At 42.7% G+C, this 24,727-nt stretch overlaps 1 protein-coding gene across 1 annotated transcript in view; it reads left to right on the forward strand.

Annotated features, from left to right (window-relative positions):
* GFRA2 (GDNF family receptor alpha 2) overlaps positions 1-24,727 on the forward strand; it is a 281,898-nt gene that overhangs the window by 38,450 nt on the left and 218,721 nt on the right. The window contains exon 2 of the mRNA XM_069213995.1: positions 10,739-11,053. Coding sequence (XP_069070096.1) covers positions 10,739-11,053 — 315 coding nt within the window. The remainder of the gene's footprint in view (positions 1-10,738; positions 11,054-24,727) is intronic.

Consider the following 24,727-nt stretch of genomic DNA (forward strand, 5'->3'; position numbering starts at 1 on the left):
TTCAGTAAAATAAAAAAATAAAAATCACAAAGGGTAAAGCTGGCATTTAGCACTATTTTTAGAGCAAAAGGCATCCGCATGTCAATTTTAGACAAAATAATGTATTGTGTCTTAAAAAATAGCACTGAATCGCACATGACACAAAGAGTAGCCGCTTGTGTTCTGTTCCTTCCCACTGTTTCCGTGATCCTGCAATTCAAAGGTGGCGGCTTGTCAGTTCCAAAGTCTGTCCCGTCGTCTGACCGGCCTGCCTCCAGTCTGTTACTCATGAGAAACAGAAGGTGGATTAGGCCTCCTGCGAATAACTCCATGAGCAGTGAACTTGGATGGGTTCTATCAGAGGAATGTTCTGAAAATAGAAGTCCCTGCCATGGGGGGAGACATGACAGTGCTTTTGAGAGATGCCCTTATTAGGATGAAGAAAGTGTGTCTGGGATTTGTTTTCTTATGTTTATGGGGATACGAAGTCTGTTGCTCGCATTTCTCCGTGTGAGGGTGTGCTGTTTAAATGCAGTGAATCAGGCAGTGTGTGTGCGTGTTGTTTTGGCCAATTTCAGTGCTGTGACCTTAGGAGCTTGACCTATATAATAAAAGCTGCCTTGGAGTTACCTGCAGTTGTGGTCCCAGGATCCACAGTGTAAAGAACCTGCATAGTGTGAGCAGAATGCAAGTAACACTGGTGTGTCTTGCTGTATCTTGTTTTCTCTGTGTTTTATGGGTCCCTGTCGTTATATAGTGCTTTATTGAATGTTGCTGTGTCACTTGAAGTGCTCTCAGACAGTTATGTCAGTCAGGTCCAGGGTCATCCGTAATTTTTGCATTTGATTTCACATAATTGATGGAAAATTGGGAAAAGAATATGCAAAAGTATGCAAAATTGTCTTCCGGCGCTTATTTTATAGCAAAATCACTGCTAAAAAATAGCACAAAAACCTCAAGTGCTAAAAAGTGCAGCTGCTAAGATTTTAGCTTTTTCATGCACTCACACTATGGGGCTGATTACAAACTTGGTGGATGGGGCTACTCCGTCACAAACATGACGGCTATACCGTCCACTGTATTATGAGTCCATTATATCCTATAGAAATTGTAATAGAGCAGAGGGAATATCCATCACATTTCTGACTGAGTATTCCAGCCACCAGGATCATAATCAGGCTCTAAAATTTTCCAGGAACGACGATGTGACATAACAACATAATTTAAGGCATTTTATTTAAAAAGTATAATACAAAATTACTGAAATTACACAAAATTACACTGGAGCAACAGAAATTTCACCAGGGCCCAGTCAGAACTAGAAACAGAAGAGGGAAGTGTAATTTTTGTGGTCAGGTATCTGAGAGGTATATACATGTGACCTGTAACTGGACTTGATGTTTAGTAAATATTTTCTGATGTGTAAATAAAGCAGCAAACTGTCAACGAAGTTCAGACTTATGACTTCATATAGGCGACATTGCTATGTGTGCCTGTACTAGAAAAATCCTACAGGAGCAGGGATGCTGTTCCCGTCATCCAGGAGCCTCTGTGTGCAGAAGCAGTTCCTTGTTGATTTTCTCCATTTAAAATAATTTCTCAAAGTTTGGCATAATTCCAGCACAGCAAAGCTATTGCTAGATATCTAATGCTGATTTCTCTTTATGAAGCCTGATCACAGTTCGTTTGCTGTTCCATCTGCTCTTTCATTATTTTGTAGAAGCTTGATGGAAATGTAGTTCTCTTGGGCTACTGGGAAAAAAACCTTGTCTCAGGGACCATGGTTCATTCTCTGAAGTGCCTGGGCTCTACTGTCACCAGTGAGACAATGGACTCAAACACTGCCCTTTGTTATTATTAAAGTTACACCTCATCCTTTCTGTCCAGAGAGGTGTGGCCTCTACCACACTGTAGCACATACTCCATCGGAGTACCTGGGAGCACATAGGAGAACATAGGTGCCAATCGGTGTTTGCGTGCTGGAATAAATTGTGCCACTCTAGACCTTTTAACCGCCATTTGGGAGTTTTAGCACATACGTAGAATGGTAAAAGTGAAACTACAAGTTCCAGCAAGCAAAGTGCTCTTGGCTAAAACTTGTGCTGCTGTGGAAGGCGAATCGCAAAACATAGGTCCACTTGATATGGCAGTAACTGTGGATCAATCTACTTCCCAGTCCACTCAGACCAGCCATACCTCCCCGTTCTCCAGCCAGAGGCCAGGAATGCTGGTCAAATGTGCAAAGTTCTCAGATTTTACACGTCCAAGCGTGATAAAGTTATCCTGTGTAGAACTTTCTTTGCATTTCGGGATGTACCGTCAGAAATATTAATGGGATAAACAGGAACACAGGGCTTAGAATGCATAGACAAAGTGTTGACAGGCTAGGGTGCTCATGCTTAGGTCTGGGAATCTTGAGATCTCTTAGCGACATATATCTATGAGGTGACGTGCAAGGAAATTCACTGAACACCATCAAGTACAAGTTTTTGTAAATAACAGTATTACAGCCCTACCCTCCAACGGACCCAGCAGATATTTATTTAATGAAAGCAAAATTATGCTTGCCTGAAGCCACCTCACTTACTATTGGCATGTGCTTCCTAGAAGCCTCCAAGCAGCAGAAGGATTTCTGACCAGCTCTGTTATCTCACTGGCACTTGTAGAGCGCACAAATGCTGAGTGTTGCCTGCCCTGTCACATGCCTGTCTGCCATATTTTATATTATTGTACTTTTACAAATTGACCACACCTTGCCCCATTTCCCACAACCTCTCCTTTCAAACAATATTCCTACAGTCTAAAAACAACCTCCTCAAGTCTATCTACTCAGCGCGCCAACCATTAAAGAATTCACAACTCCCATAAACTAGGCCATCACAAATTTAAATCATGCTGGTGCATTTAGCCTAATTTTGGGAATTTTGCATTATGCTTGTTGCACAAAATTCCTTAAGTGATGCCTTTATGCCACGTTGCATAATTACGCCGCCATTCACACAGAATTATAATGCAAGAGCGCAGAAAAACTACGAACAACCAAACGCCAGCATCTTGTATTCTTTGTGCTTGTGTTTTTAGCACAAAATGCATCCTATAGTCAAAAAGTGATGCAAGGATGCAATATTGCTCTAAGTTACGGATTTGTATTTCATTCAATTAAGTGTAATTTCACCTAATTGTTATATGAATGCAATTACAGTTAAAATACAACGCAGACTGCCATTAGTATGACCTTGTAGCCTCTTGGCTTTTAAGGGATGGGTCAGTAATAATTTCTGGGGTTTCTGTCACACACTGTGCTCTGAGTCATCCTGTGATAATAAATGTATCTTGTTGAATTCTGGTCCATGACCAGGCATTAGAGAACGTTGAAACATGCAAAAGGCCTACAAAAATCATTTATCATAATGGATAACTGTTGTCAAGCTATTTTTTCTCTAATCCAAGTTTCACTACTTCTTTTAGAGAAACCCGTGTTTATTGTTTAATGCATTCAGTATTTCGAATTTGTGCTGGATATGCCTTCTGTGGCTTTCCTGTGTGCATTCGGTATTACTTCCCTGACCCCTTGTTCTGGTAAGTGACGTGGTCATATCAAGGACACTCATTTTATCATCCTTCTCACGATAAAAGGATGAGCTTTCTTACCAGCTGTGAAGTTTTCTGTAGCACTAGGTGAGATTTCAATTATGCTGGTGCAATCTCACATAATGTAAATAATTTCACGTTATGCTTGTTACGTGAAATTACCTTATTATGCCACACTGCATAATTAAATGCCGTTTGAGATTAAAACGTGCGGGTGCAATGCGAATGACCAAAACGGTAGCAGCTCCTGTTTCCGGTACTTGTGTCTTCTGCACTATTTTTTTGTGGGACATGCGTCCTTAGGTCCAAAATAGACGTGAGTATGCATCGTGCTCCTAAACATAGCACCAAAAGCATCATTTTGCTTAACTTTCCTAAAATGTAACATAATTACTCACTGACAAATTATGCAAACTACACAGGCACTGAGTTTTTTTTTTCTCACTGTAATCTGGTCAATGTCATAGTCACCTCAAAGATGCTCCTTTTATGTCCACAGAAGGATAAGAGGAGGAGCGTTCTTAGTGGCTGTAATGTTTTCTGCCTCTTCAACGGATCATATATGAAGGGGAAGTGGTTAGGGACAAGAAGGGTCGTGAGAATCGATTTAGAAGGCCAGGTTGAAGTGGACCTTTTAGGTGGTCAAAAGCTGCAGATTTCCCCTTCTGTTAGAATTGCAGACTTCACTTTCTGTTTGTAGCAAAGGGGCCGAATATCAAGACTTCTCTGAAGCCAGCTTTCTTTGAATTCACTAGAAGATCAGTATCAAACAGAACTACAAAACTAAACACAGTTTAAGCCATTCCTTGAACTTCTGAGCAAATACATAGAGAAAAAAGTTTATTAAACGAAAGAAAGTTCTTGGAATGGTAATCATAATAAAGCATTTGGGCCCCGAGACCAACTACATTAAAAAATATTCAATCAGTGTGTATTCTCAAAGTGTTCTTGAGATAAGAGGTAATTCATCTGTAGGAGATCTGGGGGAATTATATTTGAAAATATTGTTATTCCATAAATAAAAAGTGTGTATTTTGCCTGGCTCTTTGTCTAAGATTTCAGGTCTGCTCAAGCAAGGTATGAATCACAAAAGGGTACGCCAATTGACATTCATCTGGGTTCTTTCCTTGGACTGTAAAGGACACTCATTATTAAGAGAAAGTTTCATTAACGCACCATGACTTGAAGAAGTCGCTGACTTCTGCGCATTCGGACTGAAACGTGTCGACTGAACACAACTGCCCTCTTACAAGGACAGGCAGGGAACATTCATACATCTCAATTGAATTATCATGTATAACTAATAGAGACATGAACTTTTAAAAAGTTAATATTTTGAAACACTGTTTGTATAGATTGTGCGAAGAGTGCTGCATTCTCTTTTTCTCAAGAATATGTTTCCTTAGCTCTGTGGGTGGGTGACTCCGAGGAGAGCACAGACACCATAGGCTGCTGAACTACTGATAGATAAAAGGGAACTGCTGACTGATGGAAATAACAAATACGCCTTCAAATTTGTACTCTCTGCACATGAATAAAAAACTTGAGGAGAGGACATAAATATATGAGCTTCAAGAGAAATAAAGATACTTTCTGTTTGATAAAAATTAAGTCTTCCTCAGGGTTGTATGATGGAACCAGGCATGCGGCAACCATGCATGCCTGAACAACGCAGTCGGAACAACAACCATGCTGTTTTCACGCATGCCTTTAGCGCGCATGCCTTTACAACAATTTTTCGTTATAAAGGCATGCCTAGTAAAGGCATGTGTCGAAGCGGCATGCCTGGTTGTCGCATGCCACCCCCACCCTAAAAACAGAAGTACCTCGACACCCCCAGTCTTAAAAACTAACGTGATACCCCCCATCCTGAGCCCTAAAACCGACCCCACCCCCAAAAATAAAACAACCCAACCCCTAAAAACAGAATTACCCTGACCCACCACCCTGCCCCTCAAATCTGAAGTACCCCAACCCCCACATTTAAAAACGACCCCAATACCCCCACCCACCCTGAGCCCTAAAACCGACCCCACCCCAAAAAATAAAACAACCCAACCCCTAAAAACAAAACTACCCCAACCCCCCACCCCTCCCCTAAAAACCCAACCCCGCCTGCCCTGAATACAAAATTACCCCACCCCTGCCTCTAAAAACCCGACCGCCCACCAGCCCTAAATACAAAATTACCCTGACCCACGCCCCTAAAAATCAGACCCCACCTGCCCTGAATACAAAATTACCCCAATCCCCACCCTGCCCCTAAAGGACAGCTGCCTAATACTGCCAAAGCCACCATTACTTTATGACTGCAGAGTCTTCGCACATAAATAGATAGGCCTGCTCTATTCTTTATGTGAGGAGACTCCTCAGTTTTAAAGACACTGCTAGTAAAGTACTTTTGTGAATAGCAAACAATTGAAAACCTACACAAAAGAGAAAGTTTACCTTTGTAAATCAGGCCCCAGGTCATCTCCTCTGTACTGTAAGGCTCCATAGCGGTTTGTTTCGTTAATGGGGCCCAGTCTCTAGATGAAGTGGCAGGCTCAGTTTCGAAGTGGTCAACTGTGAAAGCCTCTTTGAAAGTATCTCACTCAAGATACTGTGACAATGTCAGAAAAAAGACAGGGGAAAGGTACATAAAGTTCCACAATTTGTAGGCCTTGCGGCTGTGCTTGTACCTCTCAAGATATTCAAGAAAATTGCCTCAAAGACTGTGTACAGTCTACCTCAAGAGATATTTGGTCACTTTCACCCAAACTAAAAACTGTTATTGTTCCCAATATTTACTCTACTGTCTGACATTCTGTCCAGGAAATATGAACACACATGACATGGGGACCTAAATTCTTTTTGAATGTTTGGCAGTGGAGGCACTGTCATAAATCCATGGTGCTCCCACCCATGACGCTTGCTGTTCTCCTGCTCTATTTGCAATCTGGGGAAGCCTGAGGTTTACAGCGATGGAGCCTCTGCAGAGTCCATCACTGCAAGCCTCTGAATCGGCCACCAGCCAGCCAAGGGACCCCCCAGGTCACAATTACAGTCATCACACAATTGTAACGGTGGCGCGCTGTCACTCGTTTTCCTTGCCCATGTTCACCGTATGATTTACGTCAGAAGCAAGCAGGGAAAATGAAGCATGGCCCTTATGCATAGGCGGATTCTCTGAAGAAGGGTACAGTCCTCAACCAGGGTGCAGAAGCTATGAAGTCCTGACAGACTTGTGGACTCTCCATCAGGGTGTAAATGACCAGGTTACCTTGCAAAATCTTCTTGGCTCTGATACCAATATAATATTTTTGTGACTATTAGCCAGGTCTCTCAAGGGGGTCCTTACTTACAAACAAGAAAAAAGGTGTGTTGCATTTTCACTGGGAGATAGGAAACAAAAAGTGAATACATCTGGCCAAGGGGGTTCTGATGAAAAAAATAATCACTTGGCCTTAAGAGGAGTAGTTTTTATATGTCACCAGCTACCACAGAGAATTCGCTAAATCTCTGGGTTTGTGACTGCTAAATGGCTTTTGGGAATGGTATGAAGTGCAACAGAAATACCGTAATACAAGGCAATACAAAACAATATATGGTTGGTTGAAACTCTGCAGTTCATTGAAATTACATGTGCAAATCAATAGGCTGTTTGTAAACTGACAGGAGCTATATTTGTAAAATAGGTACACGACAGCTATGCAGCATGAGTCACAAAATTGATCACAAACGTATAGGTGTGATAGCGAGTGACATAAAAACTCGATGTTCAGTTGACAACGGCAAGTAACATATCTGTCATTTTCTACTGTCAGTTCATTCATCCAGACTTCAAATCCTTTTCGCTGTTGCACTTGAAACTTGGGAGAAAAAGTGCTACTTATTAGTTGTGTCTCAAATAATAGCTTTGGTAAGTACATTCGACCAGAAATAGTACCTCGGAGTGCGATTTTATATTTCCTAACATGGTTTTTGTGTAGCACACTTTTCGTCAGTTTCTTGGCGCAGTCGGGAGTCACGCGGCAGAGTGAAGACTTCCTGTCTGCGTGCTGCTGATTTGCCTGAAGAAGGGTTCTCTGTAGGTGTAGTTAGGTCTGGTTACCTTCTCCCTTACGTATTACGTGAGTGTGACCACCCTTCGATCTGTTTCGGTATATCCGGGGAGGGGGGGTGGAGGCGCTACAACCACCAAGCTAACCTATGGGCGTAAGTGCATAGGAAAAAGAGCTTGAGGGGTCAGGGGCATACACATCTTCACATGCTTCTTTTTTCATTAAACATATAAATGTGATCTCTCAGAGAGTTTGAGTCAATCATCTGCAGCTCATTAAGGGGGTGATTCTAACATTGGCGGGCGGCGGAGGCCGCCCGCCAATGTTCCCCCGTCAAAATACCGCTCCGCGGTCACAAGACCGCTGAGGGTATTTTGAGATTTGCCCTGGGCTGGCGGGCGGCCGCCAAAAGGCCGCCCGCCAGCCCAGGGCAAATCTACCTTCCCACGAGGACGCCGGCTCCGAATGGAGCTGGCGTAGTGGGAAGGTGCGACGGGTGCAGTTGCACCCGTCACGTATTTCAGTGTCTGCTTTGCAGACACTGAAATACTTTGCGGGGCCCTCTTACGGGGGCCCCTGCAGTGCCCATGCCATTGGGGCCCCGCGGCACCCCCTACCGCCATCCTGTTGCTGGCGGGAGACCCGCCAGGAACAGGATGGCGGTAGGGGGTGTCAGAATCCCCATGGCGGCGGAGCACGCTCCGCCGCCATGGAGGATTCCCCCGAGCAGCGGAAAGTCGGCGGGAGACCGCCGACTTTCCGTTTCTGACCGCGGCTGAACCGCCGCGGTCAGAATGCTCGAGGGAGCACCGCCAGCCTGTTGGCGGTGCTCCCGTGGTCGGTGACCCTGGCGGTCACCGGCCGCCAAGGTCAGAATGACCCCCTAAGTGCCTTCATACATGGCTGTGTGTCACCAGGGCTCTTTTAATTGAGGTATATTACATTGTCCCTGATGCCTACAGACAGATTTACGTCAGTGGGGGTTAGAGAAAATGTAAAATGCTTCAATTAAAGGAGCTGAGGCGCAGCCCAGCCTCCTCTTTCTGCCACTTATAGACCATCACGTGACTGAGTCAGATCGCTGGGGGATCAGAAATGTAGTTCAATGTTTACAGTTTGTAGGAGTTTTCACTATTTCGGCGGGTTTGAAGGGGACTGGAATGGGGTTACATTAAAGGGTATCTCTAGGTAGAGTTACCCGTTTCTAAACTCAGCTCAAGAAATGTAGCAGAAGTGAGTTTTGGAATCTCTTGAGCAAGCTCTGATTAAAGTATTATTACTCTGGCACAATCTTGAGTAGTTCATGTGTTTCGCGGTAACATGCGTTTTATATAATTTTTCTGCTCAACGATTATGCTTATTTGTGTAATTTATCCTCACTAGGGGACTTGGTTTAAGAAGAAAATGTCTTGTGAACTGAGTCTGTGTTGGCAGAATTGTACTCATCAAAGGAATGGGTCTTATAACAGGTATTACTTGTATAAGTGATGGGGGCATTTAAGGATGTTTATCATCAGGAACTTGAGTTTAGCACGGACTAATGTAATAGTGGGGCATTGTGTCTCACAAATCAAAGGATTCTTATAAGCAGGGACACTGAAATTATGTGGTTGTGCGGCAACTGCACTTTTTACATAATTATAGATCTGCCACATTTGCCAAATAATACACCATCTCCTGCATATTCTGCAGATTTTAACAAACAAAAAATGTTTCTTGCTCAAACAGTTCAAAAGTTACTAAAAACTCTGCATTGCATGTTGCTGTACAGTGGAAGGTGCTTTGGAAAGGTCGGCTGGTCACCTTTCTGTTTCTTATTGCTATATTTGGATGTTAAACTGGTGCTAATGAGATGCCACCAATGCCCAGACAATGTGAACAAGTGTAAAAATGACAAAAATGAAGTAATACTATCACAAAACTTGCTACATTAGGCTGCATAATTTGCCTTTTATTGCTGCATAATTTATGTAACCCAGCTGCATAATTTAGCTGCCCCCCTGCTGTATAATTCTAGTGGCCCTGCATATAAGGGATCATTTGATTGGGGGTAGAGGGCTTCTTAAACAATGTGTCATGTGTGGGATGTTCAAATGTCCTTTTTGGGGTGAGCTCCTATTATATGAACATACTTCTAATAAAGGTGCTATTGTAAGGGTGAGGTGTTGACACATAGGTGGTCCTACAAAAGACCTTCATGTGCATGAGGTTCCTATAGGGCACTAATCACATGAGTGGGAGTTCTAAAATGGACATTCTATTTTGGGGGATTTTTTTTCCTTAAAAGGATAACCTTATATGGCAAATATTATATAGGTTTTCTGCTTATTGAGGGGCACTCCTTGAAAGGACCTGCACGTGTAGGTGATTCTTATACTGGGGCATTCTCATCTGAAGAGAGTATTTTTACAAGGGTTTCTTCATTTTCTTATTCAGATGTTTTTGTAAGATAGTAGTCTCATAAACTGCAGTTATGTTAGTTGGTTGTTATTTCTGGGGGTACCTGGGGAGAGGTTTTCTCAAAAAAGGCTATTTTCAAAGAGTGGTTTTTGCAACGATTGGTGTCTCCTAACAGAGTAGGATGGTTTTTTGGGGGCCAACTTTCTCATTGTATGACACTTGTCTATGTACATCTTCTCTATAATCATATGTTCCTTTTTGGGGAAGTTTTGTTTTATAAATGGATGCTCTTTTCAAGAGAAGTTTTTTTAGACAGATTTTCTTATGTGTACATAGCTCTTATGTGGTCACTATGATTTTACTGGTGTGTCGTATTAAGTGGGTGTTCTGCAAAGAAGGGTATTCTAAATATATGCTTATAAAGCAAACACTCTCGTGGGAGGTGTTCTTTCAAAGTGGCTGTTCTTTTAAAATGGTTGTTTATTTATTAAGGGATTTACTTGCATGGATTGGTTTTCTCTAAGGGTGTTTCTCGCAGGGGCCATCCTTATGAATAGAGATGTTCTTTCAGTTTACGAGGTTCTTACAATGTAAATGTTCTTATGCAGTAGATGTCCTCATAAGAGGCTTTCTTCTGTGTGTGATGTTCATGTAGGCGATATAGACTGTGTTGATTTTTATATATGGCTTAATTTGTGATTTTGCTTCCCTTGTTTCATTTCCAGACAAGATCCTGAGCGCCATGGCTGCCCCGTCTTATCTGGCCGGCTCAGGCCCTCACGGATGGCGGGCCCCAATGGACTGTGTCCGTGCCAGCGAAGTTTGTGCTGCAGACCAGAGCTGCAGTGCCCGCTACCGCACTCTACGACAGTGCCTCGCTGGCCGAGATCGAAACACCATGCTTGCCAACAAGGAATGCCAGGCCGCGCTAGAGGTGCTGCAGGAGAGCCCACTCTATGACTGCCGCTGCAAGCGGGGCATGAAGAAGGAGCTGCAGTGCCTGCAGACATACTGGAGCATACACTTGGGCCTAACTGAAGGTAAGGGGAGGAAAGAGATCCCACATTTCCCAGAAAACACTGAAGATGCCGCCAACCTATGACCACAATCTAGTTTGTATCCCTATGAAAGGGGCCCATTCTAAGTCAAATTATACACACACGACAAGACTGTTCCACGCCATAATCCAGCATGGTGTGACTGACACTGACGGTGGCAGTGGTCTCCATGGTGTACTTGTAAATGAATGCTCCATTTTGGTGTAGACATGTCACTAGCTTGTCACGCTGTGACAGTGGCAAATTGTCTTGTATTGGGCTATCTTCAATACAATGCCTTTGTGTGCACGGCCTGTGTTTGTGCATCCGTTGAATAATGTCCAGTATAGCTATAGCTCTCTGACAATGTTTTCTATTGCTGTAGCCATGTGACAAGTCCCTGTGTGGGAACAGAGTGGTTCAATGTCTCCATTCTCTATGTAAGGCGCAGTCCTGTATGGACATATGCGGGCACAATGTCCCGCATTGCTGTAATCTTAGCTCAATGTTCTCAGTACCTGTAGCCATAGCATAAAGGTCTGCCATGGCGTAGCATTTGCATAGGACTGTGTATTATAGTTTCTGCGCCACAAGTCACTGCCTTAGGGTTGCTTGGATGCGATCCCCTATATTAGCACCGTAATTAACTGTCAGGGATTGGCTCAGCCTTTTAGATTGCTCTGAATCCAGTCACTAACTAGTGTTCCTTGCCTGTATTATAAGTTCAGTCAGAGCATTAGGCAAGGATAGGATAAAGGCAGGCATGGGGTGCGTGTATCTGCCCGTGTTGGTTGAGTTTGCGGTGGGCGAGTTAACAGCTGTTGCTCACTTGCTGTAGGGCATTAATATCTATTTATTGGTTCTCCCCAGCATTATTTACCCTCTCCGTCAGCGTAGGCCCACAACTGTGAGATGGTTGATTAACAGTGGATAACGTCCTCTGCAGGGTATAGTGACAATTCGAAGCACCCGATGAAAGGGCAATAACGATCAATTAGCAGTGCTTAATTTGAGTCAGTGGTTTCGGGTGCAGGAACCAGCACTTATTTTTCTGCCTCAAGCATTTAGAGCGAGCAAAGAACAGGTATGAAAAAGAAGAAGGAAGAGAAAAACGAAAAAACGTCACACAGGGAGAAAGCTGCAAGAGTGAACCGAAGGGACAGGGAGTGGCTGTAAGTGGATTGAAGAGGCCAGAGATGGCTTCATTATTACGCTGCCTCAGTATTCTGTGCTTGCACATTTAGGCCAATATTTATACTTTTTTAGCGCCGCATTTGTGCCGCTTTTTTACGCAAAAGCGCCGAAGCTTATAAAATACAATTGAACTTTATAAGTTTGCGCCACTTTAGCGTCATAAAATGACGCAAATGCGGCGCTAAAGAAGTATAAATATGGGCCTTAGTCTACACAGTTTTCAAAATAGTTTCCGTTGAAATTTGACCTATTTCAACCTTTTGGGAAAGGCCATCACATGTGAGTGTTCTAGCTAACTATGACTGACGTTACTGCAATGACAATATGCTATCCTTTTCTCAGAATAAGCAACATTCTCTAAGAATAAAACAACAATTAACAAACATTTGACAGCTGATACTAGGCAAAAGAATTCAACGCACTACACACATTAAACTGAACTTCACGCTGCTTTTTGATGTTTGCTATCTCAGCACGAGGGATTATGTTGTGATAATTAATTAATTCATATATGTATTTATGTGTGCATTTATTTATTTATTTATGTTACCTGCATTTATTACTGTATTTGTTTGGTGGGAACCTGACCCGAGGGTAAACCATTTCCAGAATAGAGAAAACCCACTTAGCCAGCATGAAGTACTCAAGAAGAAGGCGGAGACCATTAAAGGTTCACAATTGGGGAGGTTGAAAATAGGGGGGCTTTTGATTGTGCTGCAGGGTATTCATTTACAGGGCCAGCCTTAACCTTCTGGGAGAACTTTCCACAGCCGAGGGACATTGCAGAGTAGTGCTTGGAAGCACAACAGGAAAATGTTTGCCTCATAATGCAGACTGTTTGCAACTCTGCTTCATCCTTCTGTAGTTAGCTAACTCGCTTCCAGTTACATGTAATTCTCTTCCCTTAGCTGTCAAGAGCTAAAATACTCGAAGGTGCCAATGTTCCAATGTTCTAAATACATATATACACCTTGGCATCCGTGCACCTTCTTAGTTTCCAGAGTAGCGTACACAGAGATGTTTTAAGGCATGGGCAAAGTGGACAGTTGGTCAGGGTCCCCACTTTTCAAGGGCCCCATGATCTTTCTTGCATTCCAAAACATCTTCGTCAATTTCTGTCAGGGGCTCTCTCTTCCTAGCTCTGCCTCTGACTTTCTCTCCTCTGTATCATTTTTTGGAATTTTCAGGACCGAGGAAAGACATTCAGCAGTTTTTCTGTGAAAATTAAAGTATAATTGAATATCATTTGGCATCATCTAGGCTTGAATTAGCAGAATATAGGTAGTAAAGTTCAAATTGCTTCCAAATGAGGACATTTTCCTTGCCCAGGACCCCGAAAAACCTTAAGATGAGGCTGAGAGTACACTGCGATTCTTGTGTTGTGTGTGACCTCGAAACAGATCATAAAGTAGGTAAACTGGTTGTCGGAATTGTAGAATGTTACGTGCAGTGTAGCATATTTTCAAACTGATTATAGTTTTTAGCGGCAAGAAACCAGCGGAGATGGTCAGAAGGGGTCATTGGGCATCAGTGTTTTTAGATGGTTGTATGTCAGTATATCTGTAGCAAAAAGGTAATCTGACTTAAATATCATGGCCTAAATATTGTGTACAAAAATATGGCTCTCTTGGGTGTAGATGTTCTGTCATTAACTCCAATGGGGCAATACTTTTGTAAACAGTACTTAGGAGACAATATTTCTGTCACACAATATCTAGGCCACGATGTTCTGGTACCATATCTTTCAGGCTCTCTTTCAATGATGTCTTTGTAGCTTTGAAATCAAAATCTGGCAGTGGTAGTATCAATGTTTCTGAGCCATCATTGCTATCCTTTCATTTCTTCTTTGGGAATCTTTGCTGTCCTCAGCTACGTGAATGTTTTGGGTTTTATGTATTCCCTCCTGCATTGCCTAAGTCTCAGCTGTCACTCAACCCAAGATAATGACTTTATTTAGCATCAGTAATTTCATAATCATCCATCCTGTGAACTATGCGGATAGCTTGTTGTAGTCACTTGGGATTAAATTGTCGAGTCCCTGAAGTAGGTGTGAAAACTGCAGCCTGTCCCAGTGGCAAAACCTAACATTATATTCATCCATTATTTCATGAATCTCTTGTGCTGTTCAGTGAAACATGTGCCTCTGATAATTACATTTTACAGTTATCTATTTAAAAGAGACATTCACATAAATACTGAGGAAAAACATTCTGCTCTCTGTAGTGATTTGAACATCACCAAATGAAAAAGATAAGACATTCATAAAGATAAGTAGGCCTTTCTGTACCCCAGAAAGACAAGGGCTCATCTCAAGCACTCAGAATGGATTTCAGTGAGAGTATAACTGTGACTACGTGGGTCAGCTGAGCACATGCTAACTGGTTATGTACCTCTCTGATGGTGTGGGTCTAGAATTATGAGTCTGGAATAGCTTCCTTTTGTAATATTATGGCCAAAACATTCAGCACAAAACTATCGACTGGTATTTATATATTTTCAATACTTAATTCCACATATTGTAATTGTAAATTGTATTTAAATAGCTCTCACTACTCCTGACAAGGAGTTGAAGCCCTTTTTGCGAGTAGCACACCACCCTCAAACCCAAAAGGATTAGTGGTGGATTAATATAGGGAATAGTTAATTTGAGAAGTGGACATGTGAGTCAGTTAGTTGTATTGAATAGAATAATAGAGGGATAGAAGAGGAAAGAGTTTAGAAAGTCTTATTTGGGAGATCATTCTAGTAAGATGAGGTTTAGGGTGAGTAAAAAGGAGTGCTGGAGGAGGAAAGCGTCTGTAGAAAGGGATTAGGGAGCTCATAACAGTAAAAATGAGGTTTGGGATGAGTCAAAGGAGGGATGCATGAGGGAAGAATTTAGAAAGTGTTGTTCGGGAAATCATAGTAGTAAACTGAGGTTTGGGGTAAGCAAGGAGGTATAGACGAGTGAAGGGTCTAGAAAGGGTTATTTTGGAGATCCTAGTGGTAGAATGAGGTTTAGGATGAGTCAGAGAGTGGAGATAGAGGATATATTGAGAGAGGTATAGGGTGAGACAGTGTAATGCACTGGAGAAAGTGAACGTTTTTTTGTTTTTTTTCTCTCTTCCACAATAGGAGTAAAGTAATAAGTATGTAAATTCATGAAAGGGTATTTATGTATAAGGAAGATAATATATTGAGATTTAAAGTTGTATTGTATAAACTCAGACTTTCATGTGTTGCTGTACTTGAAACTAATTAATTTGTGCATTTTTTATAATGCAATTATTCTTAAAATGTTATCTTTTCCTCAATACTTAAATAATGAAGAGCTATAAGATAAAATAGTTCTGATTTTTTTTAAACCAATTGTATTAGTTTTCATTAAGTCAGTATTACATAATGCACTTGAGATACAAAACTAAGTATAGGTTCCATATCACATCATTAAGGTCAGATAGTTATGATAATATTTACAAATTGTGGTAAATAAGTGAAACAGAGACCCATAAGCATCTAATCATACAACATATATAAAATAAAAACTATGTAGTGACTTGTAAATGTTAAGCATAGAAATGATATATATATATATATATATATGTTATATGATATATATATCAAACCAAAGCCCTTTCAGGGTTAGAGTGACGCATAAATTATGCAAAAAACAAAGGAGAACTCTGGGAAGTTCCCAATTTTAGGTGGAGAGCTGCTCTTGTAAGGAGCACCCTGCAACACCAGCGACACTCTAGATTTGCTCACCTCAAATGTCTGCTTATCTAGCAAAGTTTTTAAGCATAGGATCAGCACAGTGCCTGGAGTGGTAAATGGCTTTTGTCGTTTACAGCTCGGCGAGGATGACACTGTGTCAATCCTATGCTTAAAGATTTTGCTGTACAAATGGCAAAAGACTTTGTCACTATCTAGCTCGGCGAGGACAGCACTGTGCTGATCCTATGCTTAAAAACATTGCTAGATAAGCAGACATTTGAGGTGAGCAAATCTAGAGTGTCGCTGGTGTTGAAGGGTGCTCCTTTCTAGAGCAGCTCTCCACCTAAAATTGGGAACTTCCCAGAGTTCTCCTTTATTTTATATATATATATATGTGTACATATATATATATATATATATATATATCTCCAGCAAAGCAAGTTATGCCTACTCTGGAAAAATATTACAAAAATCTTTTATTCAACAAGAATCGTTTCAGCCGTCACTGCGGCCTTGATCGCATGATCATTCTACATTTTTCACTTCCTCAAATATTCATAGTAAACGTAAAGAACGGACCAATGTGACATGTAAGTATAGTCGTGATCTTAGAGTGGTTCACTTTGACACAAATTAGATAGTTTATGACCCACAATACATGATTGCTGTTTAATTTCAGGAAATGTATCTATAAAATACCCAATGATATATAAACTTCGATCAAATAACATGATATGAAATAATATACTAAATATACCATCTAGAAATTTCATCCCAAAATAAATCTACATGTGAATTGTTTTGATGTTGTGAATGATGTGGTGCTTTTGCCTTGTCATAACATGCACCTCTTACTAGTGTAATGGATGTAAGTGAAAACAATCAAATTAAAATTGTGACATATTATGGCACCAATTACTCAACCACTATTTAGGAGTGGATTTCTTTCTGGTCCCTTCCGACGCTGGTTGCAGCAGAAGCATGTCCACTTGTGTTATGATGGTGCAGCAAAGTAAGCCAGACAGAGAATGGCTGGAGATGTGCCTGGATTGCGCAGAATATTTTCATTTTATGTCTGATTAAAGAAGACACAGGGAGGCTTAGAGTAGGTCTAGACCTGGAAGGATGGAGTAGGAGTACAGTCGTCCAGTACACCAGCCAGAAGGCTGCTAAAAGGCACTACAAATTCTTGAGTGCTTACAATTCCTACTTCTTAGTAGAAGATAGTGGAGGGCATTACTATTGAGGGCTAATTACTGGCATTTAATTATATAAAGGTGTGCTTATCATTACAGAAACTGTCATATTGAGCCTTGGTTGTTGAGACTATGAATGATGAAGGAATTTTTCAGATTACTAGATCTCTAAAATAATGACTGCCTTACCAGTTCATGATAAAAATGCATGACTGATGACTAAGCAGCAGCTTCATACTCACTGTCAAAAAATTTCTTTATTTGCTGAAGGGTATTCAGAAAATGCCAGAAGTCATGTGCAAAAAAACAGTGATTGGGGACACTCATGAACAACCAACACAATCATCAACAATCAATCAATCAACATTTATAGAGCATGGACAATCACCTGTGAGGATCTTGAGGTGCTGGAGCTGCATGCTGCTGCATGGAGGAATGATCATTCGAACATCCAGGTCTTTAGTTCTCTTCTACATAGCTGGAGTGGCATTGCGGTCCTGAGGTGCAGGGGGAGATTGTTTCAAGCATTGGCTGCCAAGTGCGGGAAGGAGTGTTCTCTGCTGTTGGCTCAACAGATCTATGGTGTGTCTGCGAGGGTGAAGGAAACTAATCGGGGGTGTCTGCAAGGGAGTGGGAAGCTGATCAGAGGTGTCAAGTCGGTTGGCGAAAATCAGGCATTTGTTGATGTATGCTGGGCCTGCATGGTATAGGGCTGTTAGAAATGGGGTCTCTGGTAGGCAGTCAGTTTGTACTCTGTCCAAGCAGGGACCCTCACTCTAGTCAGGGTAAAGGAGAAACACACCTGGGTAACCCCCACTCACCCCGTTGGTAGCTTGGCATGAGCAGAAAGGCTTAACCCCAGAAGCAATGTGTAAATTATTTGTACCAATACACACAGTAACACAGTGAAAACACTACAAAATGGACACCACACTAGTTTAGATAAATAGGTAATATTCATCTAAATCTAACAAGACCATAATGACAAAAATCCAACATACACAAGCCAGGATATGAATTTTAAAAAGAATAAGAGTCATAATCCTTAGAAAACAGTGAGAATGCTGTTGTTACACAAAAGCACCTGGTTTGCATCAAAAATAAAGCTGCACGGGCGAGCGTGTGTCAGAAAAGTCAGCAATGTGTTGGTTCCTTACTTGCAAGTGAGGCCGTGAGTCGTTTCCTTCTCCGGTTGGTTCGGCAATGCGTCATCAAGAGAGCGATACGTCGATTTCCGGACTGGGCACTTCAGATCTGGGCAGGCTTTGCGTCGATCTTTCACACCCAGTGATGTTGCATCTGAAATCTGGTCACACGGTGTCAGGAAACAGTGCTGCGTGGGGCTTGTGTCATTGTCAGCAGCCATTAGTGGGTGTTGCGCTTCGTTTCTCCAGCAGCGATGCATCAATCTTCCAGCCGCGATGCATGCGGAGCGTCGACGTCAGCAGCGAGGCTGGTGGCGCATCATTAATCAGCCGTTTTGCGGATGGTGCAACAAAAGTTTCCCCTAACGGTGGTCTTTGCATGGATTTCAGTCCTTTTCCGCCAGCTTCACCTTTTATGGATCCAGTGACTGGATGGGGCACCAGTTGGCAGGGCAGGAGTCTCACCAGAGAGTCCAGGTGCTGGCACAGGAAGTCTTTGATGGACTTCAACAACAGGAGCAAGCTCAACTGAAGCCCTTGGAGATTCTTCCCAAGCAGGAATGCACAGCAAAGTCCAAAAAACAACTTTACCAAAAGATGTATTTTTAAATCGTGAGTTCAGAGACACCAAACTCTACATTTTTATCGACCCTCAAAGGAAATCTGTGCTTAAATATTATTTAAAGGCAGCCCTCATTTTAACCTGTGAGAGAGATAGGCCTTGCAACAGTGAAAGCTGAGTTTAGCAGTATTTCACTGTTAGGACATGTAAAACACACCAGTGCATGTCCCACCTTTAACATACACTGCACCCTGCCCATGGGGCTACCTAGAGCCTACCTTAGGGGTGCCTTACATGTAGAAAAAGGGAGGGTTTAGGCCTGGCAAGTGGGTACACTTGCCAGGCCAAATTGGCAGCTTAAAATCTCTCACACAGACACTGCAGTGGCAGGTCTGAGCCATATTTACAGGGCTACTCATGTGGGTGGCACAACCAGTGCTGTAGGCCCACTAGTAGCATTTGAATTACAGGCTCAGGGCGCCTCTAGTGCATTTTACTAGGGACTTACCAGTAAATCAAAGATGCCAATCAGGGACAAGCCAATTACACATACAATTTCCACAGGAGCACTTGCACTTTAGCTCTGTTCAGCAGTGGTAAAGTGCCAAGGGTACCAAAAGCAGCAAAAACAGAGTCCAGCACATAGTCAAAACATGGGAAGCAGAGGCAAAAAAGACAGGGAGACCACACCAATGATGCCAGGTCTAACAAGGGCCTTGTAGGTGTGGGTCAGTATCTTGAACTGGCATCTCTTCTGAATCGGGAGCCAGTGTAGTTTTTTGAGATCGGGTGTGATGTGAGTCCTTCTGGGGAGGTTGAGTATAAGACTTGCTGCTTAGTTCTGTATTGTCTGGAGTCTCTTCAGGAAGCGTGATATGATTGCTAAGCTGAGTGTGTTTCCATAGCCCAGTCTGCTGGGGATGAGGGCCTGTGTTACAGTCCTTCTGGTGTCTGCTGGGGGCTATTCCACCTGAAGATCTTGCAGAGCATAAGAAGGGTGTGGAAGCAGGTAGATGAGACTGTGTCACCTTGGTTCCTTATGGATAGCTTGCTATCCAGAATGATGCTGAGGCTGCGGGTGTGACCTGTTGGGGAAGGGGGGATGTTGAGCTCTGCAAGCCACCATGTGTCAGTCCATGGTGAGGTGTTGTTACCAAAGATGAGGACTTCCATTTTTCAGTGTTGAGTTTAAAACAGTTCTCCTTCATCCAGTCTGCTACGTTCATCATGCATCTGTGGAAGATAGTTTTTGTGGAGGGAGGATCTTCGGACAGTGAGAGGATGAGCTGTGTGTCATCAGTATAGGAGATGATGTTGAGTCCATGTGATCTGACGGTGACACCCCGGGGGGGCATTGTAGGTGTTGAAGAGGGTTGGGCTGAGGGATGATCCTTGGGAGACTCCACAGATGATCTTCTTGGGCTCTGAGGTGAATGGTAGAAGACTGGTCCTTTGGGTTCTGCCACTGAGGTACGATGCGATCCATTTGAGGACGTTTCCTTGATTCCCGATGTGGTGGAGTCTGTTGATCAGGATGTGGTGGGAGATGGTGTGAGACACGGCATACAAGTCCTGGAGGATGAGGGCTGCTGTTTCCCCATGGTCTAGGAGGGCTCTGATGTAATCTGTGGCTGCACTCAAGGCTGTCTCTGTGCTGTGGTTATCTTGAAATCCAGATCGGGAGGGGTCCAGGAGGTTGTGGTCTTTTAGGTGTTGGGTGAGTTGCTGGTTGATTGCTTTCTTAAGGACATTTGCTGGATAGGGGAGCAGAGAGAAGGTTTGGTAGTTCTTCAATTTTGCTGGGTTGGTTGATGTTTTTTTCAGGAGGGTTTCACTTTTCATGTGTTTCCTGACCTGTGGGAAGGAGGCTGCAGTGATATAGGTATTCAGGACCTTCCTGAGCTCATACCCAATTGTCTTGCTTCCGAGAATTATGACGTGGTGCTGACTATGGTGCTTGGGTGCTCTTGAGAGTACGGAGTTCATGATGGAGATAGTGGCTTGCATGGTGAGGAGTTCCCAGTGGGTGAGAAGGTGCCCAGGGTTTGTGTTTGTGCATGTGAGCTGGTTAATGCTGCCTGCAGTGGAAGGTTTGAGCTTGAAGGTTTCGTAGATAGCCGAGATCTTGTCGGGGAAGAAGTCTACGAGTTTCTAGCCCAGTTCTTGGGAGAGAGTGATGTCGCTCTCAGTGGCTGCAGGACTAGTGAACTCCTTCATGATGGGGAAGAGATCTTGCTGTGGTTTGTGCTGGCTTTGATGTGGTCTGCTAGTGTGTTCTTCTTAGTTTTCTTCAGGAGGTGGTGGTACTGGTTGAAGGCGGTCCTGAAGGTGGTGCAGTCTTCTGTTTTTTTGCTGATGCACCACTTCTGTTCAAGTTGTCGGCAGTTGCATTTGAAGGAGTGCAGTTCCTCTGTCAACCAGTTTGCTTTTTTGCTTTGTTCTTTGAGCTTGGCTGTCTTGTTGGGGGCGATGGCATCAGCACATTCTGTGATCCACTTGGAGAAGCTTTTGCTGCTTGTTCTGGGTTGTTTGTAGAGTTGGACGTAGAAGCGGAGAGTGTTGTTCCAGTGGTCTTCTGATACCTTTGTCTAGTTTCTTCACGTGGACCTGGGGGCATGGTGCCGGGACATGTGGTTCTGGAGATGGTGAAGTGCATGCTGTATTGGTGGTACCAGGTGACTGGTGTGGTATAGATGTACCTGATTCTGTCACTGGAGGTGAAGATAGGGGTCGAGCGAATGTCCTGCAATGTGGGTAGGGTCGGTGATGAACTGCTTGAGGCCGATGTTGCTCAAGGTTTCCAGGAGATCAGTGGAATTAGTATCACTGGAGTCAAGGTGGAAGTTGAGGTCCCCTAAGAATATGTAGTGCTCGAAGTCAGTTGCTTGTGGGGCGATGAGTTCCAGGATGGCATTGCAGAAGCTGGAGTGTGGTCTTGGTGGTCTGTAGACAACGGTGCCTTTGATGGTGCTATTTCCATCTGTGTGCCGTTGGAAGTTGAGGTGTTCCATTACTGGTGTTGGGATATCAGGGGATTTCATTCAGCGGATTGTGTCCTTGTAGATGATGGCGATTCCACCTCCGTGCTTGTTGGTTAGGTCCTGGTGTGTTATCTTGTAACCTTTGGGAATGGCAGTGGCGATGTCTGGTCCGGAGTGGGGGTTGAGCCACGTTTCTGTGAGGAAGATGTCATCTAGGGTGAGGGAGAAGATCATGTCCCTAACCTCTGTGGCGTGTTTAACTAGCAAATGTGTGTTGAGTATCATCAAATCCAACAAGACACCAAGGGCCAGATTTACAAACATTTTGCACAAACCAGTACAAAATGTTTTTTGTTATTTACTTTCCAGCTCAAAACTTGTTTTGTGCTGGAAAGTTACTTAAAAGAAATGTTACTTAGCGTCAAGGGGGCGTTACATGGGTGGTACATGAGAATTCCCATGCAACCTACAATGCTTTTTAACTCAAAACCCTATCTTCTAAACTTGAGACGGGGCTTTGTATCAATTATTAATGCTGGTGATAAAAAGATACATTTTATTTTCCAACATTATATGTGTGCTGCTCTGTACAGCACACATACAAAGTAAGAAGAGTTGTAAAAGTTGTCCAGGCATAATTTTTTGTACTGGAAGGGAACCCTGTTAGTATAAAACCTATGCTTGACTCACGCACACAACCTTGCTTTATATCGCAAAGGTGTGTGTGGCGCTCGGCAGCAAAATTCTGCGCCAGCGCTAGGAAAAGGGAAGGAGAGAGCCATATCTCTGTAGATATGGCACTCTCCTGCCATCTACTTCGCATGCAACACTGCACTTTTGTGTGCTGCGCTAAGCTGCATGAGAATTGAGTAAATATGGTCCAAATTTTCAGGTGTACGTCATATAAAACATAAGGTGTGTCAATAATAATAGTTAGCCTGGTGTGGTATTATTCTTACTGTCTATGTACTGAGTAGCAGCTGGATCCTGGCCTGTATGATGCTTGTTTTAATAATTATTTGGTACTTTTTAACCTTATTTTTAGTTTTTTAGACCTTAGTCCATTCCATTTATGATTTTAGCCCCGAAAAAGTATGCCCACAATGTGTGTTTCAGCTCCTTCAAAGATGGCCACCGTGTAGGACGTTTCTGCCTTTCTCAAAGAAGGTTGCCAATCTTTCTATGCCTTTCAAATGCTCCTCCTCCTAATACGTGCAACTGTTCCTTCCACTATGTCTTTCTTCTGTCCATCTCAAAGATGTCTATTGTGTATGTTTTCTGACTTCCTCAGAGGTGGTTATTATTGTCTTCCTTTTGTGTCCCTCCCAACAATGGCCACAGAGTAGACTAGCTTTCTTCACTAATGTGATTGAATTCATTTCTGGTTTCTTTAATATTTGTATCTATTTTCAATAAACGCCTTTTCCCTTACTTGTTGATGGTATGGGCGGCGGAAGGCATGTTTTGTTCAGTGCTTGCAAAGGACGTGCCTTACACGGCTTTGGGATTGATGTTCTCCTTCTGAGAGTCTTTGTTTAGTGTTTTCACTTTGGCTGTTATTTTCTTGGCTTCATTTTTCCTTCTTGTGAGACTTTCTGTTTGATATTTTTGTAGGATGTAACCTATATCGCGCTTCTTATGTATTCCTCGAGAGACTAATGAGCTAATGAAAGAAATATGCTTGCATTCATGTAGCTTGAAAGTAGATAGTCTTTAGGAAAACAGAAAGGGATGCTGGGCTTTGTTGCTGTATGGTTTTGTTTCTAAATGCGATTCTATCTTAAAATGACCCGTGTACAGAAATGTACGTTTCTGGGATGTTCCCCCTATCCTTTTCCTAAGACCTCTGCTTTGGTACTGTGCTCATGTAGACAATTTACATATTGTAAATGTATTTATAGAGCGCTTATATGTGATCTCTTTAAACATGTATGCTCTTTGTGCTCGAGAGAGCGCATCTTGTAAGTCAGTTGTGTGCATGTACGATCACTGCTCAACCACCCAGAGGAGAGATGTGTGTAGTTTAAATATCATATTCTATTGCCAACGGGCACTTTCTAGCATCAAAGGATCGGGCTGATTCAAGCGATAGGGGACTCAGAAGAGCTTATAAGTAAGTTGCAGAGCACATTCGCTCACCAAAGACTTCCAGGAGCTCCTTTCACAGCTTGTGGCAAGCACAAGGAGTTCCTTTATATCTTCCTTATGGTTGTGATTGCAAGCCAGACTCCAGCCTGGCAGCACTTCACACTTGGGCAACTTGGCTTTGAGGTCCTGAGATGATACAAGACAGATTCTCAGCATGCAGGGTAGTCTATTTTCACCTTAAGGTCAGCGCTTAATTTGTGCAGGAACATATCCATTGCTGTGGAAAATGTAATATGATATTTAACTTGTAACTTATGATTGGAAAGTGCAGGCAGATCCAACTTGGCAGCATACAGACTGACGTTAGAATCCGGTTATTCTTTGCACATATAGCAATTATGAGATATAACACATATTCTGTATATAGTCAGCATTAGTACATTCCAGTCAAATACACATATTACACTACCTGCCATCACTTTATTTGATCTACATATATGGATGCCTGCACAGGGCCGGCACTCAGGATTACATCAGTTAGTCCCATCTCTACAAAGCAAGAGTTATGCTGGGCTTCTGGGAAATCTGAAGAACGCCACAAACCATGGCAGTGGGCATTAGGTATGACTGTGCCAGAGTAATTTAATGTATGATTTATTTTCTGTGTGAAAGAAACACTGTTGCTATAGTATGTTCACAGAAAGCCAAACCACCAAACATGTTCGTATTGTACCAAGGATTTGAGTAGATGTTGCTAGAGACTTATAATACAGTGGGCATTTGTGTTTCAATGGTGTTTACAACGCAGGGTTCCCTCC

This window comes from Pleurodeles waltl, chromosome 11 (assembly GCF_031143425.1).
Source record: "Pleurodeles waltl isolate 20211129_DDA chromosome 11, aPleWal1.hap1.20221129, whole genome shotgun sequence".
NCBI lineage: Eukaryota > Metazoa > Chordata > Amphibia > Caudata > Salamandridae > Pleurodeles > Pleurodeles waltl.